Here is a 27,493-nt window from a genome sequence, read left to right as displayed (position 1 = left end):
TGATTTTGTGGCTGGTCGTGTCTACCACGCTTGCAGGACCATTTATCCGGCTCAGGCTGGTCGTTTGACGTGATCGTAAGCAATGGGTCTTTTTTCGATGTGTCAGAACGTTCGACTATTACTAGATTGTTAGTGATCACTGACTAATCATCTTCGTCTATGCCTATCAGGCGTGCATGTGATTCCCAAAGACACTCCACTCGTATACGACCACCTTTACAATACACGTTCACTGGTAAAGATAAGAAAGGAATGAACCTGGATTCCAGTTGTGACTCCACTCTCATACGCGTCCCATACCACGTATGAATTTGGTAGTCCCTACCATACATCCTAGGATAGTGCACCCCTCCGGATGATGTGACACACTATCCCTTCAAGCATTCACAAACCCTTTAACAACTCACAAAATAGTTACGTATATATATAATTTTTCATTTAAAACAAAAGAGAAATTAACAAAATAGCGTTGAGAATGGCTATCCAGTTCCTACCATGCAACTGTGGCCACCCGGCATAAAATAAATAACAGTACTCAGCGCACGCGCTAACATAATCGAAAATAAACATGCAACCCTTTCATTAATAACCTGGATATCCTTTCACCAACCTACATACAACATACAATGTAAAATGCAGACATCACCCATCAGGTGTGATTATGACATTTTACCGTTCATTCCATTTTCCCATTCTCTCGTCATTCTCACTTTTCATCCTTTCAAATCAACCATCCATTTCTAATCTTTTAAAGTCATTCTTTTGGTCTTTCCATTGAAAACCATCAAAGTTTATTAAAAAACAAGGTCCCGACGATTCACGAGACCAAAGCTATTAAAAATAAGGAAAGCTGGTGAAATTTTGGCTAAGTGTCGGAAACTCAATTTTTCAAAGTTCTCGAAATGGAAAACGAATTTTTCGAAATGAAAGTCTCGATCATGAGATTCGACACCATATAATTTTTGTAATCTAATTCAAAGTTATGCGAAAGTTATTACATTTTGAAAACTTGCCGAAAACGTCAAAAAATAGGTTTTGTTCTTGAAACCAAAATTTGGATTTTGATCCTTTGAGATTCGGATCTCGAAACCATTCCCATTGTTCCGAAATGGGGGGTAAAACCTTAATTTCATTAAAGAACTTAAAGTAAATTACTTAAATGTTTTTTAATGAAATGAAGGGTGAGAAATAGTGTATAAGGTGTGAGGAGGTCAAGCCAAGAGTCAGAACACTGTTCTGAAGAAAACTGTGTCTGTCGGTGGCTAAACCATTGTGTTGTCGGTGGAACCGACAGATTGGTCATCGACAAATGTCGGTGGGACCGACTGTCCTGTCGACAGCATAAAATTTTCTCGTTTTTCGTCGATGGTAGAAGCTTCATTCTGTCGGTGGGACCAATAGAATGCCTTCGGCAGGTGCCGGTGGCACCGACCCCTCCTGCCTACAGCCTGAACCTCATTCGCGGTTTTTGGGTTTTTCGATCCCTTCTTTGAATTTTTGTTCCGTTCTTCAAACCATTCAACCCACCAACGAATTCAATGTTTAAAAATGAATAAAACACATTAAATCTCGATTCCTAGCATGAATTTCAATTTAAAACGAAGATTTCTACAATTTAAAACAAACAATAAGTTTTGTTGAAACAACCTAAATGCATATTTTTAGAAATCTAAAGTTACCAATAGGAATTAAAAGTCCCCTACCTGGTTGTGAACGCCAAGGATACAAGTTAGCACTACAACTCAAGGTTGGATGGCTCGAGAGTCGAGGTTGGGTTGACTTGGATGCGAAACGAGCGAGGGTTTGCAAGGTATCCGACAATGACGTTCTCTTTCTCCTCTATAATGAAGTATAGACCTAGCTCCTAACTCGATGAAGCCCTCGGATGGAATGTGTTGAGGTTTACTCGAGCTACCCGACTGGTTTTGATGGAGGATGGAGAAAACGAACGAGAATGAACAACCAAAGGTGGTGAAGTTGTAGCCCTCGTCGTGGCCGACAACTTTGCCTTCTTCGTCGAGGTTCAACTCGGCTTCGTTCGCGCACAAACTTGATGGCAATGGGTCGAAACCCTAGGGTGGAGAAGTGACTGTCGTTTGGTCCCTTGGAGGAGAAAAGAAATGAAATAAAAGAAACTCTACTTTCCTTTAACTAATAGACTTGAGGGTAAACTTGTAATTTCCCTTCATGGTTTATAATTTTTGTGATAACTCGATTATTCGGACTCGAAAAATGACAAACGATTATACCATTCCGAATAATTTTTCGTTGCTGACCTAACGGTATTATCAAATCTTTCTGATTCTTGCTCTAACAAAATTCCACTATTTTGGGTCCCACTTAACACGACATTTGAGGATTTTATAACTTTTTCATCCGAACTCAAATTCAAACTTGCTTACAGACTAAAGTATATATTACGATCGTTTTGAAAATAATGGCAAAGTTGGTTTTCCTTAAAATTAATCGTAACAAGATTCGAGTATTTTACTCTAAGTCTCTCCTTCGATATTTTCTTCCAAATCTCGCCATTTAATTTCCTCGAGATATGAGTTGAAAATCCGGGGTGTTACATTTCCCGTTGGGATCAACTATTGAGAACTTCCTTCTACATTCGAGACGCGACCATCTCCAACAAGAGGCTGAGGATCTCTTGGTGGAAAATCGTGTCTTGTTGATTGTTGATTCTCAAGATGTTGGCTTAGGTTCCGATTTTGTTCAGCCAAGTTATCCATCTTCTTTTGTATTTCTTCTTGCTGCTTCCTCATGGTTTTTAACATCGCACAAGAGTTTAGCATCTGTAGTAGGTACTGTGGGTGAAGGTATGTTAACTTCCGTGGTTCTAATGGATCTCCCCATTGTTTCTATTGAAAACAATATGTAATTGGGCTCCCATAGAAGACGCCAGATTTGTGGGGTTAAATTCCATTGAACAGTGTTGATAGACTCTACCTTACAGATCTGAAGTCACTCCTGCCACCTCCTTACTAGTGTCGACATGGTACCTACTAAAAATTTTTTGACACTCAAGTTAGAAAAGTAAATGAAAAATTAAATATATTGGTTAGACCTCTAATCCGCCAAAAGATCCTTTGTTTTATGCAAATTGTGATATTTATAAATCTTTTTTCTAAATAAGGGTTTTTCCTTCTCTAAGCTTGACGTGTGTAAACCAATATTACGAAAATTGTGTTATTTATAGATCCTAAACGAAATGGGGATCTTTTGGATTGGATATGCTATACTTGGGAGATCTCTTTCGAGATCTCTGGACTTGACGTGCGCAAACCAATATTACAGATATTCTTCGACAAGGTCTGCTATGCTTGGTAGACCAGATCTCATTCAGTGTTGTACTACCTTTCTAATCAGGCAAAAACTTACTACCCTGGCCTATCCTGTTGCTGGGCAGCGCCTCCGTATGTTGATCTACACATGGTACCACTCAACCGGCCTGAACACGTATACGGTATAGATAACTACGTAGTAATTTCCCTCTACAATATCAAATCAGAAATTTCAAATACGTATATACATATGTGTGTGTGTGTGTGTGTGTGTGAAAATAGAAATTTCAAATACCAATTGAATATACATGAAAATCAGGATTGCCCAAATACTAGAATTGAAATCATGTACATACATGAGAATTCAACAATTAAGGTTATACAATGAAATCAAGAAATTGACACAAGAATTTTATTATAAATTATGGAAATATTTTATTCATTAACAGTAGCCAAGATATGGAAATTAAAAACCTATGCTCTGCTACCACATGCTGTAAAATTTATGCATTCAAATCTTAAACATGACTTTCAATTGTCCCAATAGAATCTAATTAATCGCATATCTCAAACATACCATTCACATTAAATTAAAACAAGTCATAGTTACTTACCTTGTGCTATCACTGAACCGTTGATTTAATATGTTGGAGGTGTGTCTAACGATCCACGTTTCTTGTAACCTTCGAACCCCAATTAAGTTGATCTTTTCTTGCTAGACTCACCTTCCCCTTTCTCTCTCTGTGGCTTGGTTGGATTAGTGATTGATGGATATCACTTCTTTTATAACTCTTTTATTTTGTGCATTCTACACAAATCATTCTCTATTCAACGTTTTAATATGGGGTAGCCGATCCCTTTTATAGATGAAGGTTGAGGGTCTAGAATCATTATTTTAGTAGCTTTCCTACTAATTTTTAAAGAATATAATAGTTCTAATTTTATTGGATTTCTAATAATATTGATATTCTATTATATTATAGAATCCTTGTGCATTTAAGAAACTAAGAATCGTGGGGGTCAATGAGACCACCTTGTCATGTGGGTTCTAACACACTCGATAATCCTAATTTCCTTCAATGACAAGTTCGGCTCGTCACCACAAACAATGATTGTCCTATAATCTCAATAATTGTATTTTATGCTCTATTTTCATTTATAATGAAAAAAATAATATAACATTTGTTTTCAACTAGATTTGAATCAAGCTCCAATAGAAAGTTTCTAATCAATAGATGTTATTTGTGAGAGAGAATAAAGCATCTCATATTGAAAGATGGGAGTATGGGGTGAACTCAAATGGACAATGATGGTAAGTGATGATTTCGTGAGCTGCACTAGTAGAATAGAGATTTTGAGAAAAAGAGAAATGACTTTGAAATTGAGAGAGAAAAGAGCATTTGGGAGAGAAGAGAAGACTTACGAAAGGAAAATGCTAAAATGACTTTAAAGTTTACATCGTTTCACACATTACTGACATGGATGTATGTATTGAACCATAGATGCTTTTTATCAAGATATGAGTTAAAAGCTTTTATGATTTTGTGTGCACCTCCAAGTCAACAATGGGTGAAACGATGTAAATTTTAATGTCACTCCAACACAACTCCTTACAAAAAGGAGAAAGAGGGTTTTGTTTTGCTTCAGTTTTGGGCTCACAACTATCTAAAAAGAGAGATTTACTTGGCATACATAATCATTCCATTTTTATTACAAAAACTCTCTTAAAGTTTTGACAACTCTCCGGGAACCTTACTTTATGAAGTAACCTTACTTTTTTCAAGTTTGTTACCCAACAAATTTTGGAGTAGGGATCCACGTCATAAAATTCAAATTAATACAGTATTTGGGGCCTTTGTGGATACACCTTTCCGCACAAGACCAAAAACCTATCCAAATGTTTGCTAGCTCCCCACAGGAGCAAAAGTCCTCAAAAAGTTCTATCAAAATGCAGTGTTTGTTACTTAACATACTTGGAGTGGATCTTAACCTCACCAATTTGTGGCATCCAAAAACATGTTCTAATACCATAGGGTTATAAAGGAAAAAATCTAGGAACTTTGAAAAAAAAAATAAGAAACTAATTTTCACTGTTTAATTTTAGTTTTAAATTCTTGAGTGTGATAGCCATTCATCTTCAACAACTTAGATCAAGCTCAAAAATGAATTTTTTTTTGTTTTTTGAATTTTTTTCTTTTAATTCTTAGATTTTCCATCAAGTAAGATTCTTTCAACAACAAAATGGATGAACTAAGAGAGTTTTTGCTATAAAATTGCCACATATACGTTTGTCGGATAAATCTCCTATCTAAAAAATTATCCAACTACATAAATTTCTTTTAAAGTCTTGATAATATGACTCGCCAGGTGGCATACCTAAATGACTTTATGATGTGGATAAGTTCGGGAACAGTAGATTTATACGCCTCGAGATACACGATTCCCTTAGGATACATTTTTTTATAGGGAAGTGCAATCGTGTATCCCAAGGCATGCAAATCTACGGACCAAAACTTCACGTTGAATATGCCACCTGGCGAGTCATATTATAACGAGTCTTCTTTTCGAAAGAGCTTCAGTTTTAGGTCCACCCACTACTTAAGAATTTTCCTCACTTACATTACAAAAAAAAAAAAAAAATTCTAGAAGTTCAATGGGGGCGCTAACCCACACTCACCCTTGATCGATTTTAAGGTTAGATGATCGGCTAAAATTGTCTTAAGATAGAGTTCTTAGAATTTCAAGAGAGATTTTATAATAAAAATGCAACTGTGAGGTCTCTCCCATGAATCTCTCTTAATTAATTTAGAAAATTGGTACAATAATAAATAAATAAATTAATTAAAAAGATTGTTGATGTAATATATGGAAAATAGTGATATCCATTGACCGACCACAATCGTACAGCCCTCTGTACATGCTCTGCAAAAAGAAATATACAAGCAAAGCTCATACGAAGGATACAGTCGCATCAAAAATTACTAGAATATCTTAAATTCTTATAAATGTTGTCACTTTTTTTAATATATAAATATTTATTAATTTTTCTACCTAATATATAACTAAAAATAAATAGAGAGATTTACCTACAAACCTAAATGTTGCACTTTTATTACAAAAACTTCCTTGGAATTCTGACAACTCGAAGGTAGCCTTGCTCTATGAAGTTCATTACCCATTGAACCTCATTTTATCAATTTCGATATCAAGCAAACCTTGGAGTAGATCCACGTCACAAATTTCTAAATTTTTTTGCAGTTAATTTGTTACTTGACATACCTTGGAGTGGATTCTAATCAAATTAATTTGTGACATTCTAAAAATATGATTTGACGTGCAAGATTATCAAGGATAAAATTCTAAGAACTTATAAAAAAAACTAATTTTTACCGTTGAATTTTAATTTTAAATTTAAGAGTTCAATATCCATCCATTTTCAACATCTATTATGAAGATCAAAACAATATTTTTTTCTTTTAATTGTTTTTGTGGAATCTGAGTTTTTACATGCAATCTAGAAGTCTGTGTTGTTAGATTGCTAATTTGATTGTCCATGTGGGCCCCATCATCCTTAGTAAGATTTGAAATCTTACTAAATTAGTCGTGGTAGCATGATTCATAAGGTAAGGTTTGTACATCCAACAAACTTGACAAAGTAGGGGAGTTTTTGTAATAAAATTGCAACAGATAGGTAAATCTCTTAAATAAATAAGAGCTTTTCGGCTTTATAAATCACAACCTACTTTTTGAAACCCAGTTGTTCTGTACTTGTTTTTCTTCTCTCGTGCCATCTTTTGTTGATAAAAAAACACAACAAACATGATGATGATCAACGAAACGTTTCCGTTGTTTATCAAACTAGCTGAGACACCCGATACGTCCGAAATGTTTCGGTTAGTGACTGAAGCTCATTCGTTCAATTATGGGTCTGTTTTGGATACCCATCTCTCCTTCTCACCTGTTACTAATCTCTCAATCACAACCCGCTCCGAACCACTAACTCACGACTGCAGTTTGCAGCACGTTTCGTTCGAAGATGACAAGAAGGAAAACCCACTAGCTGTTCTTGATGGAATCGCTGCTGTTGTTGGACAACACGTCCTCTTTGGGAACAATAACAACAGTAGTACTAATAGAAGTTTGGATTCAATTTCGGTTTCGGAATGTAACGGTCCGGAGAATTCAAAGACTGTAGGTGAGAAACGAAGTTTTTGTAACGTTTCGGGTGAAAAGAGCTTCAGAGGGGTTCGAAAGAGGCCTTGGGGGAGATGGTCGGCAGAGATACGTGACCGTGTAGGGAGGTGTCGTCATTGGCTCGGTACGTTCGACATGGCAGAAGAAGCCGCAAGAGCTTATGACTCAGCAGCGAGGCGACTCAGAGGGTCGAAAGCTCGAACTAATTTCTCAATCCCATCTTCAGTTATACCTCTCCCTATCTCTTCATCATCACCTTTGTTAGATAAAAGATTGGGTTTGTGTAGTAAGTCCAGGGCACATATTAGCAAAAAATGCGCCGTTGTTACCTCCATTGCTCACCTCTTCAGTCCTAATGAAGAAGATTTCAAGACCACTGTTACTAAAAAGTCATGAGCTCATATCTTGAAATCTTGAATCTCATACGTTTCATCTTAAATACGTAAATGTGAAATCTTATAGTGAAGTTTTTTTTGTCCTTGAAATTACGATTTCCAAGTCTGTTTCATTCCTTTGTTAATTTTCTGTGTTTTTTTTTTTTTTTTTCTGTGCTCTTTTTCTCCATTAAAGTGAGGCGTGCCGGTACCGCCCGATATTTCAGTGGGTTTTGAGTTTCGGGATGACTGAGAGAGTGTTTGGAAAATCACCCACAAAACGCGCGGGGAAACGAGATGAAAGTACAGATGAGCAAATGAATTGATAGCTTGAGATGAATAAAGGACTTCTCTAACCTCAATCGAGGTTTTGGGGTTCTCTATTATATGTGTTTTTTTTAGAGCTGCTATCGGCACCTCAAATTTTACTTATTACATTCTAATTTCTTAAATTAATTATCACACATCACATAAATTATAAGACACATTCTTCAAATATTACAAAGATTTGACTCAAATTATAATCTTAACATTTCAAAACATTATAACTCCCCTTTAAACAATTTCAGTTATTATTTGCAGTTATGATTAGGCTCTGTTCATATATTATCCTAAATGCAAAAAATAAAAATAAATTGATAAATATCTTTTTATTTTCACTATAAACTAAGAATTGGTGGACTTTCCATAGGATTCATTTTACTTAACAGTATTAATCACTAGTTTAGCTATTTTAACAGCTAAATTCTTTATGTTAACAATCTATATTGGTCAAATATGACCATTTTCATTTTGTGATCTTTTACTTATTTTTCATTATGCGAGAGTCAGAATTAATTTCCGTTTAGATACTTCTATTCATGTTACAGCCCTCTTATTTCATTGAGAGAACTTCCTCGAACAATAAAGTAAGACACCCATATGAAGTGATAAGTGACCCGGTCAAGGTATAAAATATTACTCTAAATGATGTTTCTTTCACTTCTGCGTTGAGCGTTGAAGAAGAAATATCATACTTGAGAGACTTTGCAGGTTGAGTGTTAGGAATACCCATTAAAAGGATATTCACCCCCATGTGAAAATTGAAAATATTTATAAGAAAAATCCACTGGCCGAGGCCCACAAATTTTAGAAATCAAATTTTGACTGTTCATTGCCATTAAAAAAATTTATGTTCTCCAATTCAACGACTTAGAGCTATCAAATTTCTCCCATCTTCCATTAATTTGATGATTTTGATCCGTCGAAAAAATAAATTACAATGAAAAATTCGATGTCTTAGATCATCTAATTTCAGGCCATCAAATATAGGTTTTTTTCACATTATGCACACATGCACACTAGATTGTAGTTCAAGGGGTAAAAGAGGAAAGATATTAAAATTGGAGGGATTTTATTGGAAAAGGAAAGAAGAGAAAATGCAATATATAAAGTTGAACGTGTATTCTAGAAAATAGAGAAAAGAGAAAGGAGAGTAAAGTCGAAAGCATGGTTTAAAGATTCGTTTCGTTTCGTACTGTTTCTTACGTAACACATCGGTTTTTCAGTTAACCGAGATGAAACACTCTTAAATCCGAAATTTTCAAAGATTCCATCCTTTTTTCTATGATTTTTTCTAATCCACAAATCTATGCGACAGATCATAGGGAAAAAGACAGATCTGAGAGTGAGATAAAGAAATCTGGGGGAGAAAGAGACATATGTGAAAGAAAATTCATGGGGAAATAAGATATCTAAGAGCAAGAGAAATATGATAGAGAGGAGGAGAGGAAAAAAAGGGGGTGTACCTGGGTGGTGGGTGATCTCTCCCATTTTCTCTTTGTTTCAGGTTAGGGATTTCTGTACATCTCATGCGCTTTTCAAATGAATGAGATGGCCTTGACCCTAGTCTCCTATTGAAGACGTAATCATTTAGACCAACCCCCATCTTTGGTAAATATTTGGCATATATACCCTCATGTTTTAAAACTGACGACATGACCCTTGACCATGGCCTCGTGAGGAAAACTTTATTTTTTATATATTATTAATGTTTCCGGCATGTTTTGGAATTATTTTGGTTTTTGAAAAAATCAAAACATCGGGACGAAATAAAATTTTAAACCATAGTTGAAAGTTTTCTCGAGATATGTTATTTGGGGATAAGATTGAGACAAATAGGGGGAATTGTAGTTTTATTATATTCGAGAGCAACTTGGTATGATTTAAACCGAGAATTGAACCAAACCGATAGCTTTCGGTTGGTTTGGCTTTCTTTGAAACAAGATGCAATTAGATTTTAGGTTAATAAAATGGAGAATTGATGAATTTGATTCGGTCTTCGATTCAAGGTTTGTATAAACCAAACCCCTATATAATAAATAAATATATATTAGTTTATTATGGATTATTTTATAAGTTAGGACATAAATTAATGACTTCTTCATGGATAATGGATAAATTAATGACTCGTTAATTATATGAAATTTCATGTTTATTATTATTATTTTCTTCTTCGTTTTTATGATGGGAGTTCCATATCCATAGGCATACAATACCCCACAAACCACGCAGACCATGTAAGCAGTGATAAATCCATGTTGGTGGCCTACGAGGGAGCTTGAACTCAAGACCTCTCCCTTTTTTAGAGGGATGCCTTGGCCACTGCACCCAACGCTAGTTGGTTATTATTATTTTTTTCTTTAAATATATGTTTTCTCCAAGCAAGTTTTATAAGATATTGGCAACCCATATGACTTTTTGTTCGGTTCTATTGGCATTTGGTTCGATTTTGGTTTTTATTTAGTGGAACCAACCTGTGTATCCTGGTTCGGTTCGGTTCCAATTTGAATCCAAACTAACCAAGTTGTACCCATATTTATACTAAAGCTTGCCTGTGTCGAATGGTGTTAAGAAGTAAAAGTAGAAAGATATAGAGTTTGAAGGGTATTATTAGAAAATGGGGAAAATATGAAAAACAATATATAAAGTTGAAGTTATTTGTTGGAGAAGGAAGGAAATCATGTATATCTTTTGGTCGATTTATTTTAGAAACTCTGGTAGTAGTGTGGTTGTATTAGGAAAGCTAGTTGTTGTAGGGAATCTTCCCTAATATACATGATTGTAAGAGGTTGTATCTTGGCTTATTCAAGAGTCATTCAATAAGCAAAATTTCGGTTGTGACTTAAAATTTTTAATGCGTATATTGAGAATATTTTACATTAAGATTAACTAAATAGGAAAAAAATTTATACAGAAGTTGATTTTAATAAATCCAATGACACCATTAGGTCCATATTAAAATAATTTTTAAACAAAAGAAAATAAATCCCAAAATAACCCTTACATCCCTAAGACTCTATAAATACCAAACTTAAGAGAAATTGTAGATTTTTCATCTACTTAGATGTTCCATTAGGATTCAATGTAGAAGAGAGAATCGATCGGCTCGTCGCAAGTTTCGAGGGGAACTGAAGAAGTAAAGCCTTTGATCACTTCTAGGAGTGAAACATCCAACTCAACTCGATATCTCGCATTCTTTGTAAATTTTCTTAACTTAGACGGCAAGGAGTTCTTGAACGCCACTACAGCTATTCTCTCATCGTAGCTCTTCAAGGACATTGTTTCTTCCTTGAATCTCCTTGTAAACTCTATAAAGCTCTCCCCATACTACATTCTCATACTGAGCAGCAAATTAATGTCTCCATCGCTATTCCTGTTGCCAATGTAAAGTGTTGCAAAGGTGGTACAGACTTCCTCGAAAGAAACTATGGAACCACATGGTAACTTGTGGAACCATGTTAACACGTTCCCTTGCAAATTCGAAGGGAACAACTTGCACATCAGTCCTTTGTTTCCTTCCCACGAGACATGCATCTGCAAAAAGTGGAAAAGATGCTCTACCGGATCTTTCGTTCCCTAGTAAGGAGTGAAGTGTGGCAGCATGAACTTCTTCGAAATTTCCTCTCCTACAATATCCATTGTAAAGGGAGACTTCTGAATCTCCCTGACAGCTTGTGTTGCCGTCGTGCATGTATTAACACTCTTCATCGTCTTCTTCTCCTTTCTGATCATCTCTCTGATTTTCTCCCATGTTAAACCCATTGCGGGCTCTGCACAAGTAGTCGTAGTAGCAATTTCTGTTTTGCCTTCTCCCGTAAGGATCAACAGTTGTGAGGGGACCTGTTTCGTCGGTTGTTGGTTATCAAGACGTTGACTCAAATTACGATTCTATTCAACTAGATCATTCATCTTCTTCTGCATCTCTTCTTGCTACTTACTCATGGCCTCTAGCATTGCCAAGAGTTGAACCTCTGTGGCTAGTGCCACAGGTGGGGGTGCATTGACTTCGGTAGTTCTTATGGATCTCATCATTGTTTCGATTGAAATCAATATGCTACTGGTGTTCCCATAGACGGCACCAGTTTTATGCAGTCAGAATCCGATGGACGGCTCTGATGGACCCTGCCATACTGATCTGAAGTCGCTTTTATTACCTTTCTCCTCGTGCTGGTGTAGTACTTGTCAAAATCACTCCTATGCTCAAGTTAAAAAAGTAGATGAATAGTTTAAAGTACTGCTTAGACCTCCAATCCCTCCAAAAGATCCTTTGACTAGTGCTTACTGTGCCATTTATAGATCTTGACTGCAAATCAGGGTTTCCCTTTTTTCGGGCGATGATCCTAGGATATTCCTGATCCTCTGAATCATTTTACCGAACGAGGATCTTCTGAATTGATCATACTATACTGCAGAGATCTCTAGGATTGACGTGCGCATATCAGACTTACAGTTATTCTATGACCAGGTCTACCCTGCCTAGCGGGACCAAGTCTCACTCAATGTTGTGTTGCCCTTCTAGCCAGGGTAGGGATCTCTACTTTGACCTACCCTGCTCGAAGAGCAGCGCCCATATGTTAATTTGTGCCTGGTACCACTTAATTGGCTTGGACACGTGTACAGTTTAGATAACTGCATGATTATTCTCCTCTACAATTTTTATTTTTTTTATTATAAAATTATACATAATATGTAAATACAATATTATAGCAAATCAGATTAGGTCATGCAAAACCTTATAAGGCACTAACCCAACTCAAATTTAATAGGTTGAAATATATATTTTTGGATTATCCCTATCTTCACCGTCCTAAAACAAAACAAGTTTTAAGGCTTTGATTTTAAGTCTAAAAATGTAGGGGCTGCGGGGGGGCTAGGACCTGATAGTGCACAGGTCAGCCTGATTCTACCCATTATTATATTTAATATATTTATGTACCGTACATAATTAAATGTATGATTTTATAATAAAAATAACTAAACATCTATCCAATACAAAGGGGTGGATTTAATCTAGTTACCAATCTTGTGGATAATTTTTAAAGTTATTATCTATCTTCTTCTATTACTTCTCAAGAATACCTTCCTAATTTTATTATTTTTCCTCTTCTATCCCTCTTTATTCAAGAATATACCTCCAATTTTATTGTGTTTCGGCTACTTCTCTTTGTCCGATAGTATCCCTCCAAAAAGTTATTGCCTTTCCTCTCCAATTCCCTAAACCCCAAAGAAGGTTCCACGGGCAAGCTCTAATAATATAAAATAACAAGTTTATCCTCATTTTGATGAAAAAACACTAACTAAAGTCTCCAACCAGCTTCAAAAGGTGAAAGAGTTTAATACATTTGTAAATCAACCTCCATTAGGCCCAAAGATTATAGGGCTTGTCTTAAGGTAAAATCTGCCTTTTATAGGGCTGAGCCAAATCAATCCTGAATGATCCATCCAACCCACTTATGTCAGGGAATTTCTACTTCTTAGCTATTTTGAATCAGTAGAGATTACTTTGAGGGTAACCAACCTCACCTCACCTAATTCCCACAAAAACGATGATATATAAAATTTAAAGAAAACTTCAAAATAATAACAATAAGAGAGCTGCTATTGGCACCCCAACTTTTACTTATTGCAACCAAATTAAAAATAAAGAAAGTAAGTGAATGGTTGAGAATACGTAAAAGCTGGGGTACCAATAGAAGCTCTCACATTTTTATTTTATTTTTATTTTTTTGCTAGATTTCTATTTTTTGGTGTTTAGGATTTTATATGAGCCGCCTTATCATAATCCTAAACAACTACTAAAATTGTTTGAACATATTGAGATTGTAATTTGAGCCAAACCTTTTTAATGTTTGAAGAGTGTTTTTAATTTTTAATTGGGGTGTGATAAATAATTTAAGAAATTGAGGTGTAATAAGTAAAAGTTGGTGTGCCAATAGCAGCTCTAAAAATAAATTATTTAAAAAAAATGTCGTTTGCTAACGGTTACATATAAAAACTAATAACAACTGTCATAAGTGAGGGGCATTCAGATTGTTAGACTGTTAAGTTGCATTATTTTTTACATCCAGAATCTTGTTTGATGGCACTGTTTCTGAAAATTAATATATGATTGTAGTGATTTTGATTATGTGAGGATCACCATTACAATATGAGCCAAATTTAAAATCGGATTCTAGATTATGAACCAAAATGCCCCCAAAGTAATTTGGTATTAAGGATAAATGTTTGATTGAAGATGTGACCCAATTGTGAATGTAAGGACCGATCAAAACAATAAAAATAATAAAAAGATGCGACCAATTTATAATGAAATAGAAGGATAACTCCAACCAAAACAACACAATACTATGGAATATATCATTGTTAATCAGTGAAAATAAACTATGAATGTCACTGAAAATTTTCATATCCACTACTTCAAATAACAAAAGATAGTAAACGGTTTATTCTAACGTGTAAGCTGTCAAGAGTGAGATAAGATATAGGCTGGTGAGCAGTAACTTGGAAGCGTGTGAAGTAGTAGTTTAGTGTATTACTACTTCTAGTAGACATAGCATGTTACGTATCTGTCTTCCCCAGGACCGAGGGCCACCTTTCAGCTTTGTTGGTGGAGGGTGGAAGGGAGAGGGGGAGGAGTATGGAGAGGCTTTAAATCCCTTCAATTTGCCTGACAGACAACCGGAATGTCAATAAAGTAGGTACACTCAAGGGCCTGTTGCTCTTGGCTGGCAAAGAAAGCTATTTTCTAGCTCCACCCCCTCGAGGGGAGCAAGCTCACACCTGAGCTACTGAGCTCTTGGTCCACTATTCCTTTCGGATGGAATAAAGTAGTGACCGACTTAAAAGAAAAAAAAAAATCCGATCCTTTTAGCTCAAAACGTGTTTCTTACCTGAAATGAGAAGATCACACAATGAGTTTCTTTCCTCTTCACACTCCATTCTCCCCTTAAGGAGCCAACGTCACAGTAAAGTATGGCATGCCCCAATTGCTCCACACTCGGACTTTCAGCGGAGGATACCCACTTTTGGGATTGAGACGACAGTAGGCCTTCATCGAACCACCAATTGCTTACTGTCAGTGATCGCCTTCTCGTACCGAGAACTCTTATGTTTCAAAAAGTGTTTAGTTCGAGAATGCATCTCATTATTTCCCTAAAAACCGTCTCCACTTAGAATTTGTATACTGGACAAGAGACGGCCCGGCCAACCACCTCCCAAACATGAAGCAATTAGAGGTTTGGGGAGTTCCTGTAAAATATGTTTGTATGATTGCTAAGGTGTAACCATGGTGTTAATCTCCAAATATTCAATAGTGTAATGATTTCTAACTCAACTGACAGACTAACTTAAAAACTCACTGACGCGGCATGTGCAAGAACAGTAGATTTTTCCCTTGGGATACACAACTGCACATCCCCATAAAACATGTGGAGTTGTCTCTCAAGAGAAATTCTACGGCTCTTGCACATGCCACATAAGTGAGTTTTTGAGTTATTCTGTCAGATTTGAATTAGAAAATCAGCACTCTATTCAATAACCTACCCAACCGATTATTTCCTACTATACCTATTTAGCACTAAAAGTGGTATTCATACATTTGATAGAATTTACAGGAGTTAAATATTGGGAGATAATCAACAAAATATGCTCATAGAACAAGTGAAAAGTAAGACTAGGAAAGATGGTCATAACACAGCGGGTTGCACCAGGAATACTATTTTCTAGTTTTCATCCTCAATAATTTCCGCTTCCTTGCGAATATTCTTTGATCCAATGCTTAGCGACATTTCAAGACCAGCTTCACATGAAGCTAAAACTGAAGAGACAATCCTCCTTTGTAGATCTTTAAAGTCCGTCGCTAGCTTCACATCCCAACTAAGATTTTCCCTGTACCGATGAATAGTCTTACTTGAGGCATTATCCTATTATTCAACTAGAAATAACATAATAAATGTTGAAGATACCACACCTCAACGAGGTGGTTAAGTCTCCGTAAAATCCCACCTTCATGTTTAAGCCAATCAAAATTAAAAAAAATAAATAAATAAATGAATCAAGATTTGCTTACCTAGGAAAATTTTCTGAGTCACCAAGTCCCTCCATCATGGGATTGAAAATGGAGCAGAGAGTTTCTAGCAAAGCCCTCTCATTCTCGGTGTTTGTCTGTAGATGCATAAAATTAGTACAAAGGTAGGAAGAGAGACTGAGAATATCAGATGTAAAGTTTAAAAAAAAAAAAGAAGCGCAAAATGCATTTGGTGACGAACTATTGGAGAGTTACAAAGGCTACCATAGAGAACTCAGCATCATTTAGAGCTGCACGGAGACAATGTAATAATGGGGATGGCAAGCCATAATAAAAGATCTCATGATTGCTTGAGAGCCATGTTCCTCGCACCATGTGCATAGTCCAATCAAATTCAGAATCAACAGCCTGGGGAGCATCAATATCTGCAAAGGGTAAAAGTAAGATTTGCATACAGGACAAGTTTTTACAAGAAATTAAGAAGTTGACTTCCGTCAAGGGGAGTGAAAGTAATCTTGCATCTTGCCAGGGGGTGAGGGGGGGGGGGGGGGGGGGGGGGGATTACTAATTACCCAAAAAAATTGGATGAATACAATCCAAAAATTATTTTAGAGATCATGCATGCTTGTATTACTCCCTTAAAAATAAAGAGCATAATGTAAGAAGACAAAGAATAAGATATGCAAACTATTTGATTCAGTAGATAGGAGCATTTTTAATGAAACCAAATTACATGGAAATCTTATGGGGATGTTTGAAAAATCAACTAGACTAACAGATGAAAAGTTAAACTATGTATGTCAGCACCTAACTTGAATTATTAGATATCATATAAACAGTTTTTAAGGACTCCCAAGTATTTTTATTTATAAGTTAAGATACTTAACAAAAAAATTCTTAAATGAAAATTCATTTTACCTGCCAATAAGACACATTTTGATGATATCATATGGTGCATTTTCATGCATGTTTAGAAGTATTGTGCTATGTGGAAGAGTGTCTAAGTGCCAACAATGTTAGCACAACAAAATTTTGCAAAGTAGAAGTGCCAAGGTAACACCGATTGTGACTTTTGTTATTTAAATATTTTTTTTTTCATTTTTTTCTAATCCTCTTTTGATTTAATAAACTTTTTCTAGTTATTTATCAGAAACAAAATTGAATGAGATCCATGAATTATTACCAAATCTCTGGAAAAGAGCCAGAAACATTATAATAGAGAGATTATATTGCCACACCAACTTTTGCTAATGCCACCCCAATTCATATGTAAATCACCAAAGAATTAGCACACATCTTGGGGTGATGTTAGCAAAAGTTAGTGTGGCAATAGAAGCTCTCTTATAATAGCACTAACTGATAACTGAAGAGCATAAAGCTTAATCAATGCTCACAACCAATCACACAACCAAAAGCACCAAACAAATCACAAGGCTTAGCATATCAAAACATCAATGAATGCATGGAAAGATGCAGAAACAACAAGAAAGTACCGAGTGGAATGACATCATAGAGGTTGTCTCCTTTTGGTAAGAAACCATAGAAGGTAATTAGATGAGAGCTAGAAAAGTTCCCATAGCTAAGATAGCATTGTTGTCCTTCTTGGCACGGTCTTGATAGAGAGAATTTTAAGGAATTTGTTGCTGAATCTATTCTACCATAGTGCAGAATATGCGGGCAAAGCTGCAAAGAGAAGGAAGTCAGAACACATTAGCAAGTACTAACTAGTATACTTGGCTCAAACATATAAATTTGGATAAGAATAAATCCGAGGTACAATTCTGGCTCAATCATAATTATTAGTGCATGTGATGGTGCACCATTTGAAGGGAACCATGGAAGTTTTTACAGAAGCAAATCTTTCTTTTCTCAAACAAAACCCAGAGCTTAAAATTAAGAAACGTCCAACCTAAGTGCCACTCCACTCCACTCCCACTCCATTTATCCTATTCACTTCCTTAAATAGAGAATTTAAACCATGGACCTATGGTATAAAATTCTATTAACTCGGGTTTCCTCTTTAGAAGATAATAATTAAAACATAATAATCATCAGCATAACAATAATAAATAAAACATGAATAGATAGCATACCGAATGATTAAGAAAACCCGCAATAGGAACCAAGCAAGTCCTCAGCTTTCCATCTGTGAAAATAACTTTCATGCTATTAGAATACCAAAGCTCACAGGCCCACAAGAAGCAGTCCCATGTATATAGCTCTGGTTGAAATATATCAGGATGGTTACTGCACAGTGCAGGACATAACACATCATATTGCGTGCGCAAGTGCTGAAATGCAAGAACAAATATATGTCACATATAGAAGTTCATCAGTCTTCCTTGACAGCAATATTCATAGATAAAATTGTGTATGAGATTCATATTGGAAACTTGATCTAATCTAATTCCTTGGGGGATAATCAGGCCAAGCCCAGCTTCATCCTTATTCAAAAATATTTTGGACTAGTATCAAATGGAGAAAAATGAATTTGTTCATATATTTTCTCAAAAATATTTGTACCATTCAAGGATACTAATATCTCTTTGCCTAGCCATTCATCACATTGGGAGCACTTTAGTAAACAATAAAATGGAAAGCTTGGTAACCTCTTTCACTTGGATTATCTCCTCAAACAATAAGGTTCCCTCTAACGCAGTAAGTGCCTCAATTCCAAAGTTCAACCCTGGAAAATGAAAACAAAAGTCAAATTGAGTAAAGGTGAGAAAATAAAAGTCAAATTAGTCAGAGAGAAACTCTTCAGAACCATCAATTATTTAACAAAGAAACAGGAAAAGATGTGGGAATGCATTTTCAATGAATAGCAAAGAACAATTTTCACCCAATTCAAAATGTAGAGAAACAGATGTTAAGGAAAAAAATCAACTACTTTGTGACATCTGAACTGGTAATGAAGACCATTTATCAAGTACAACGTCTAGAAATGTATATTGGTCATTTGGCATTCTTTACCAAGTTGTCATGATTAATAAAAAATTATATCATAGATAAAATATAAACCTTACATGAAAAACAGGATTTCACTGTCGTATAATCTCTATAATAAAACACTACGGGTGGACCTCACTCAGCTACATTTTTGTGGAGCATAAACTTCTCACTCCAGCTACAGTGGAGTGGGGTCCACACTACCCCACATTTTATTATCTTTCCCTTCAACTTTATTGTCTTTCCTCTCCTCCCCCCTCCCCCTTTTTAATAATTAACCCTTTAACCCCAAAGAGGATGACCGTGCCATAGGCACGGGCAAACTCTAATAAGTATAATAATACCAAAGGTTGTGTACACATAAGAAGACAAGGTAGACCACCCAGCAGAAAAAGATACACAAATTCCATGATCCACAATTTCATAAATGAATTCTTTTTCCAGTCAAATTGTAAATAACTGATTGCGATGATTCGATCAGGCTAATTTATGGGTAAGAAATATATATATTTTTTATTAATATAAAAAAGGGGACAAGAACAAGTTATCAAAATAGCATGGAATACAACTCCTTCTAGGCAGCCTCTAAGTTACAAATATAATCCCACCTTACAACAAAGTCCTCAAAGGAGTCACCCTTGAATTTCTTTGAAGAGTTCACCCAGAAAAACAAGAAGCTCAAAATGGATAAGAAATATCCTACAATGGAACATTCTAGATCAGTGATCATGCATGACGTGGACATGGTAAAGATCCCTTAATATAATAATAGTGTAACATCCTATTGTTCCTTAAACTGAAAAGCTTAAATGCATCAATCATAATGCCACCAGACATGAAAATGCATGCAACGATTGAAAGGATCCCACTCTAATAGCATAAAGGTAGGAAGGTGTCACCGTTATAACCAAGGTTTTAAATCTCAGGCAAGACAAGGTTGACTAGCCTAAGTCAACTCTGTCTTGCAAAAAACTGGATCAACCTGACAGCCCTGACTCAGATGACTTGGGCCTGGATCTTCCAGATGTACTGAGTCAACTTGAACTTTGGCCTGGGACAATCCAGTTCCCAAGACCATGGTCATAATGGTGTTATGCTATAACATTAGCATGTTACATAACGTTACCAAAATAAAAGAAGAAAAAAACTTGTTTCAAGGAAAAAAGGAAATGAAGTGAAATGATATTTAATTTTAATGTTTAAGTAGGTTTTAATTTACAACATTGCTATTCAAAAATCTTTAAAATAAAAGCCATATTGAATAATATTATACTAAAATACAGTTAAAAAGTCATTATAATGGTCATTACAAATTGTAAAACAGACATTACATTATAGTCTGTTATATGACAACATAACAGGAGGGGTGCATTACCTTTAAATGGGTATAAAACGTTTATTAATAATTCAAATGAGAAGAAATACATACTCATTACCCATGCACGATAAGGGCTTATTCTAATTAGTATATAACTACTGATAAATCAAGAATCCATATGTAATACTTTCCTACAAACAAGAAAGCAAAGGGCCATAGGTTCAAGTCCAGCTTACCCATCTTTTTAAAATTAAACAAAAAGGGTGGGGGGGGGGGGCGCTAACTAGTTACTAAAAGTTGGCAAATGTTCATAAAGGAGCACCTTATTTGAAAACAGCATACCCGTATTAAATGCTTCTGGCAATGTATCAAAGTAGATCTTGAATTTGGAATCAGGGTTGTACCTCTCCTTCATGCTCCACAATAACAACATCGTCTCAGTGGAGATACCATCTATCTCGTTCAGTGCATGAAACTGCAAAAAGGGAAATAAGTATTTATATTCTGCGTTAACATTTTGAGTTTGGGACATGCAATGTTCAAGGGATGGGCCACTGACTATATTTCATCAGAAGACAAAACCCATAACGAGTGTCAAACAAATGTGAAGAATGCCAACTACATAAAGTTTCCTCTAAATGACAAAATTAGCCTGATTGCCAATGTGGTCGTTCTACCTCCATGTAAGAAAAAAGAATAAAAAGTGTGATAACGTAAGATAAAATCCCATAGTTTCCCTAGAAGCCAGTTGATGGGTTAGAAAACATGAAAAAACACTATATTCCACTCACATAGAAGGTCAAGAAGTTAAAGAGATTCCTCTTATCATGAGATTATCCAAAGTTACTTTTCTAAGGGAAGCTAATTAAAAAGAAGAAGACCTTGGAAGGAACTTCTAGGACCCAAAGGGTGATCTCCGGAAAAGAGTTTGGTTGAGGGGGATCAATGGCCTATATACGATCTAACAGAAAAGACGTCATCTTTGCTAGCCTCCCAGACCAGCGTGTCTTCCCCAAGGAGTTGATATTAGTCAGAAAAATGGTTTCATATATTTTCTTTCTTATCTTAGCTTACATTTACCTGGCGATACTGGCATTCAGCATAATTGGATCATGTAGAAATACATTTGAATATAAAAAGTAATATATGCAAAGAAAGTTGTTGAATTTATTTGATTCATAAATAATCTAGTATTATGCAGAGAAAATTATTGAAAAAAAATATTTAGTTATATTAAGTGTTAATAGTGATTTACTGTAGAAACTTCCAATTATTCCAATTATATTTATTTCTTACTAAAATATAAAAATAGTAATAGTTTATATCTTTACTATTATAATGAGGGAAGGGTAAGTAGAAGCGGTGTGACACCAAAATTTGGATCTCACAAATGCCCCCACCTTTACATGTTAAACTTAATATAATCAGGGTCATTTTGGTCAAAAACCAAAAAAAAAAATACAATCCCACAATCCTATAAATGGTTAGTTTTCAATACCCTTTTATTAATACTTTAAATTACAAATAAGCCCTTATAATACATGTGTGTCTACACATGCCACCTTCTAATTACTATTAATCTAGGGCAATAAAAACTTGGAGCTCCATTATGTGGATTCAAACTTGAAATTTGGAAACGTGGTGGCAACCTTGGTTCCTTCTTCGATAACCCCGGCTTGGACAAGGAAAGAGATAAAAGGGCCTATAGAGATTTTTGTTTAGAAATCAATAATAGAGTCCAAACTCAACGAACGAACTGATTACCTTCATGCATGAGGATAATTGATTACCAAGAAGAAATCAAAATTATCACAACCCCCCATTTTCTCTTTTCTATTGCAATTTCTCAATTATTATATGATCTCAATTTATGTTACTGTATCGAGACCTGGTAACATAAACCAGGTGTTAGAGCGGCTGTATAGCCCGCCAATACCCCTAAGACGGGACTACAAAAACAGAGAAATTGAATCTCACTAGCCTTTTTTCCGCTCACTCTGCCTCTTCTTCCCTCAATCAATGAGTGATTCGTAGTGCTGAAGAACCAATCCGGAGCCGTTTGCCCAGTATCCCAGTGCACCACACCCAGGGATTATGCAGAGGCGTACATGTAAATAGTTACCACATTATTCATAGTTAGTAAAGCCATATCAAGGCTCATAATTGATATCGTCACTATCATCAATGTCGTCAGCATCAATATCATTAATAAGATAACATTTAGGCTTATCATCCATGAATGGTATTTCCATTTATTCTACATTAATAATCAATTATTTATATCAACATATTATTTACTTAAAAAATCTCATTCATGTGAGGATTACACCTTATGCCTCAAGGCCTACATCTTGAGACGCCGGCCAGCCAACTGGTTCACCTCACACCTTAGCTTCTGAAAACATGCTTAGGTGTCAATGTCATAATGCCCTGGCTGTCTAAACACATCTTCTTATAGTTTGTGATAAAATTTCTTCTCCTTAATTAATATTCAGATGAGGGTCATTCATCCTTCCTCCCAATCTCATCTTTATTCAGACCATAGTACTTCAACTACAGTTTAAGTTAGTTAAACTGACTGCTAGAATTCCTTTTTATAAGAATAAGAGATACATTAAACAAGAAAAGAGAGAAAACAAAACAGAATAGAAACGTACCATATCAGAATCATAAACAAGCTCCTCACAGATGATTATAGATTCAGGGATTTCCAACACAACATCCCCAGTTTCTAAATCTTGTGCTGCCACACCTCCTCTTCCCGCTCCTTCCACATCTATATAATTAATGTATCATGGAAATGAAAAGATCAGAAAGTAACATTTTTCTATTCTGTTATTTTTACTTTTTATTTTCTTCTTGAAAGTAAATCAACTGCTTTAAGAAAAGCCAAGATATAGCAAGAAAATTTCATATGCAAGTGGAGACTTACAGGCAATCCGCAACTTTGTTCTCAAACCATGGGATTCTCCCCACTGTAATAAAAGCTCTTCATCATGACAAGGACACTCCTCAAATCGTTTTTCATCGCTATTCCTGTCCCCAAAGGCTCTAATCATCTCAATAGTTTCATCCCGTAACACTTGCAGAATTTCCATATTATCATGTGTAGCACTCTCAATAGAGTTATCAATGAGTGACAGAACAGAATTGAGAGATCCCAACTCATTCCTCGGACTGAAGAAATCCACCAGAGGAAACACATCAACTCCACCAAAGTAAAGTTCTGTCTACAACAATAATGAGCCTGCCTTCAATTCATCAATAAGATTTCCCAACTGAATACGAACTTTAACGTCTAGACTTACACAAAGTTATAAAGTAGCATTGTAGCTTACCTCGTCCAAGTGTATGATTCTGGCAGCTTCAACCATTACTTTCAAGGCAAGGTGTGGAGATTCATAGGATGACAAGTACACTTGTACAATGGGACCAAAGCCCCTTGCATGTAATAACTTCTGTGAAACGAGAGAAAACATGAAAGCTGACGAACAAATTTAAGAAAATAAGTACTTGCTAAATAAATTAAGCAATTAATTTCACTTAACAAGGCAATAAAAGATCAATAAAGAAGAAATTATGTAAGTAACCATGATAATCATCACTAATTGTGCCTTATTCCAACTATTTGGGGTCTACAAAACAAATCTTGTCCCAAACATAATCCTCTAATTAGAGTTACAACTTCAGTAGGTAGGATCGTGTTGAGGTCAACCTATTTCTCAAATGGCTAAACCCAACCTCGGTGGAACAGAAGTTTGGGCCTAGGCTGCTCAACACAAGTATAATCGAGCAATAAATAAGATGTGTCATGTTAAGTGGATTGGTTTTGAAAGAAATGTGGAATTCAGTATTGTTAGCACTAAAGAACAATATTCAACTCTGGAAAAAGAGCTCAAGCTCTATTAGATTTGAAGAGAAAGAGAGATGAGAAAATAAATAGATGAGGTAAGAAAAGAGAAAAAGGAGAAGGAAATCAGAAAAAACGATAAGAAAGGGAAGAGAAGGCAGAAGATAAGAGAAAAGAAAATTAAAAAAACATACCCGATGGGGGAAGAAGAAAAGTGCATGGAAAGAAAGAAAACAGAGGTCCTGATTTGTTGTTGACAGAATACATGGGATCTACATTTTTAGTTTTGGTTCGACGGTCAATGGTGATAGATGATCAATCCATGGCGACAACAGGAGTAAAGAAGAGAAGGGGAAGATAGAAAATTGTCGGAAACCCTATGACATCCTTTCTATGTTTGACAAGAAAAATACCTTTATCATTCCTTCCTTTTTAACTTAAAGTAATATATTTGATAGCCAAAGTATCAACAAAAAAATAAAAAGTTATGTATTTGCCTAAATTAGGTGAGCTCAAATTTAGTCGGTTTGCAAAAGGCCTCAGCTCAAGCGCAAATCGACTGAGTCAGGCTTAGAAATTTCAGCTCAAGTCAAAGTTAATGTAGCAAGAGTCGAACCCAAGACCTAACCTATAAGTAGGGTTTAATCCACTGGGCTACGATGGGGTATGTGCAGGGGTGTTGCACCCCTACTTCCAATATTAAACATCACCCCTCCTTTATTCGGAACTTTTATAATAAAGTTCTTAGTTTTCATCTTCTCTTACTCTTAGCTTTTATTTTTCCCTGATTATCATAAAAATTCAATTACATACTCTTTCCTTTTCAGTTTTCCATAGTTAGTTTTCTAAAAAGTGTCCCGGTTATCTGGCTAATTTCAGTCATTCATTCTTCAAGTGGCCGCATAATCTGAGAAGCTCATCAAATAATGTTTTAAGTTCCATTATTGTCACCAAAACACATTTCACTTTATGCTACACATCTCTTATTAGGCCGATTTCAACCTTTCATAAAGACTTAAGAAGTGCAACTGTATACACATAAACTTGACACTCCTATTGCTATAGGAACTACAAGTAGAACAAAAGATATGATCCAAGCATATTGATATGTAAGTTCCATAAGAAGATCAATTTTTCTTAATTCTTAATTATTGTTTCCGATTCACCAATTCTTTTTCTCCTCTCTTTCAGAAGGAGCAATAAAATAATTTTAATCAAAAAAGAAAATAGAAAAAAAAAAAAAAGGATTCTCCAACATTAGCAAGTGCACCCACCTTCTTTTTCTCATACAAAGGGTCTTGTTCAGAGAGTGTAAGACACAAACAAAAATCACAGGTGCTCTCCATGTTCGCCAAAGGTAAATTTAACTGCCATAAAACAAATTTCATCAGTATTGCAGGTTCTCGCATGCCTTGTTTTAAAATTAAAAAGAATAATAATAGTAATAATTGAAAGATCAATATAACCTTTCAAATAAAATTGCAATGCCAGTGACCTTACAGATTCAAAAGGAGATATTTTTATAATTTCATAACATTCTTTCATTTCAGATACTAGTTGTTCGTAGAATTTCTTGACATGTGCTTATGGGGTTAGAAACTAGAAATGAAATTATACCAAAGAAATAATAAGGTAAAATCTCAAAAAGCAGATGGTTTTGATGAACATGATTAATATTGCATTTGCAAAATTAACTATTTTGAAAGTTCAATTACTAGATTTTGGCAAGCCATCTGTCTATATACCATTTAGAATGCTTATCCTTGGAAACTACACATATTCCATTTATGCAAAAGATGGTATATAATTAAACCCTTACCATGTACTCCGTCTATCACGAGCAGAGTTATTCCCTCACCCAAACACCAATGAACTCCTAAGTTTTGAGAGTTTATCTGTTTCACCATGCTTTTTTATTTTTTTATTTTTTTTATTTTTATTCTTTTTAAAGGGATTACAGTATAACAAATGAATGGGTTTTCCAACTAATTTCTTGACCCAGTTGAGATTCTATTCTATTTTATCTTCTAATTAACTGGGTGAATCATTAATCAACAAATAAAGAAGAAGAAACAAACACACTAATTAAACAAAAAATATAGATTCTTTTATTTTCTTTTCCTCACAAGAGCTGAACACAATTTTCCAAATTCTTGAAATAGGAATCTAAAGTAGCTATAATAAATAAATAAAAATCGAAAGTACCCAGCAGTCATTTCCCACTGAAATTCTTAACCGGACGAGATTTTGAGTAATTTTCACAATTAAGATTACAGTTCATTAAACAAAAATGTTCTAAACTATATATATTTGGCGCAAAGATGGGAACCAAACAGAACCTAAGATCAGAACCAAAATAAAAATATTTTTGGCGCAAAAAATGGGAACTAAAAAATGTTCTAAACGAATCGATAGAGTCGGACAGATGAGCTGTTTCGTTGAATGCTGGATAAATGAGATTAGGGTGTTTACCTTGGAATCGTTGCGGGGACCCTCCATTAGAACTTTAATGGAACCAAATGCGAGAAATATGGAAGAATTAGAAATAAGGGTAACAGCAAGTAACTCTCTTCAGTCTTCAGAGAAACACACAGCTTCCCAAATGTTTCAACTTAAAATTCTCTGCAGGGTTTAAAGAAAGAGGGAAAAATTAATTAATGATCCCTACGATAGGGATTTGTTTCTAAATACCTCCTAATTTTGGGTGGTAGTTTAATAAGCAAATTGTAATTTACTTTTTTTTGATGCACTTACTTTCCACACACATCAAATTACTTTCGACAGCCACATGTACTTTACAAATACTCTCATCTATTACTTTTCACACCCATCGAACAAAAAACTCCTTCTCCTCCTCTCTTCTCTCTCTTTTCATATTAATCTTCTTTTGAGTTTTGTGAGAAATTGATCAATGGAGATTAGGTTTTAAGGTTTTTATCTTTTAAAATTTTTTTTTTCCTTTTGCATTTAATCATCAAAGAATATGGAAAATTCAACATTAAAATCTCCAAAAACTAAGATTTCGAATCTAAGAACTCGAAGTTTTTTTGTTATAGTTATATTCGATAGGTCTAAACTTATTTTAGAAAATTCAATAGGCACCTATCAAACATAACTTTCTACCAATCATTACAAAATTGTTTCGATGGGAACCTATCAAATTTGCTAGAACAA

At 35.2% G+C, this 27,493-nt stretch overlaps 2 protein-coding genes across 3 annotated transcripts; one reads left to right on the top strand and one right to left on the bottom strand.

Moving 5' to 3' along the window:
• The first annotated feature begins 7,076 nt into the window (after positions 1 to 7,076).
• On the top strand, positions 7,077 to 7,877 carry LOC147393228 (ethylene-responsive transcription factor ERF084-like). The gene has a single exon (XM_086455086.1). The coding sequence runs from the start codon at positions 7,107 to 7,109 to the stop codon at positions 7,875 to 7,877; it is 771 nt and encodes a 256-aa protein (XP_086311212.1). The 5' UTR covers positions 7,077 to 7,106.
• Positions 7,878 to 15,745: 7,868 nt separating this feature from the next.
• On the bottom strand, positions 15,746 to 26,930 carry LOC147393227 (SET domain-containing protein). Of its 2 annotated transcripts, XM_086456605.1 has the most exons (12): positions 26,792 to 26,930; positions 25,594 to 25,686; positions 23,808 to 23,927; positions 23,402 to 23,699; positions 23,127 to 23,245; positions 20,812 to 20,944; positions 18,812 to 18,888; positions 18,296 to 18,493; positions 17,696 to 17,885; positions 16,467 to 16,627; positions 16,245 to 16,339; positions 15,746 to 16,063 (listed from the first exon to the last, which is right to left on the bottom strand). In XM_086456605.1, exons 1-12 carry the CDS (start codon positions 26,816 to 26,818, stop codon positions 15,898 to 15,900), a joined length of 1,677 nt encoding a protein of 558 aa, XP_086312731.1. In that variant the 5' UTR covers positions 26,819 to 26,930; the 3' UTR covers positions 15,746 to 15,897. The 2 variants fall into 2 exon arrangements, with proteins under 2 accessions (XP_086312731.1, XP_086312732.1); XM_086456606.1 differs by lacking the exon at positions 26,792 to 26,930 and having other exon boundaries at positions 23,808 to 23,953.
• Between the last annotated feature and the right edge of the window lie 563 nt (positions 26,931 to 27,493).

Source organism: Akebia trifoliata, chromosome 10 (assembly GCF_017979445.1).
Source record: "Akebia trifoliata isolate Shusen 1 chromosome 10, ASM1797944v1, whole genome shotgun sequence".
Taxonomy (NCBI): domain Eukaryota; kingdom Viridiplantae; phylum Streptophyta; class Magnoliopsida; order Ranunculales; family Lardizabalaceae; genus Akebia; species Akebia trifoliata.
Note: the sequence above shows the minus strand (reverse complement) of the source record. Positions and strands in the feature narration are given on the sequence as shown.

What these genes read in the sequence shown, in the direction of transcription:
- LOC147393228 (XM_086455086.1), top strand. Translation starts at nt 7,107, where the DNA reads ATGATGATGATCAACGAAACGTTTCCGTTGTTTATCAAACTAGCTGAG.
- LOC147393227 (XM_086456605.1), bottom strand. Translation starts at nt 26,818, where the DNA reads ATGGAGGGTCCCCGCAACGATTCCAAG. An exon ending in GTCCCCGCAACGATTCCAAG is followed by an intron (nt 25,687 to 26,791) that starts GTAAACACCCTA and finishes GTTTTATGGCAG; the next exon opens with TTAAATTTACCTTTGGCGAA. An exon ending in GAATCATACACTTGGACGAG is followed by an intron (nt 23,700 to 23,807) that starts GTAAGCTACAAT and finishes TTATTGTTGTAG; the next exon opens with ACAGAACTTTACTTTGGTGG.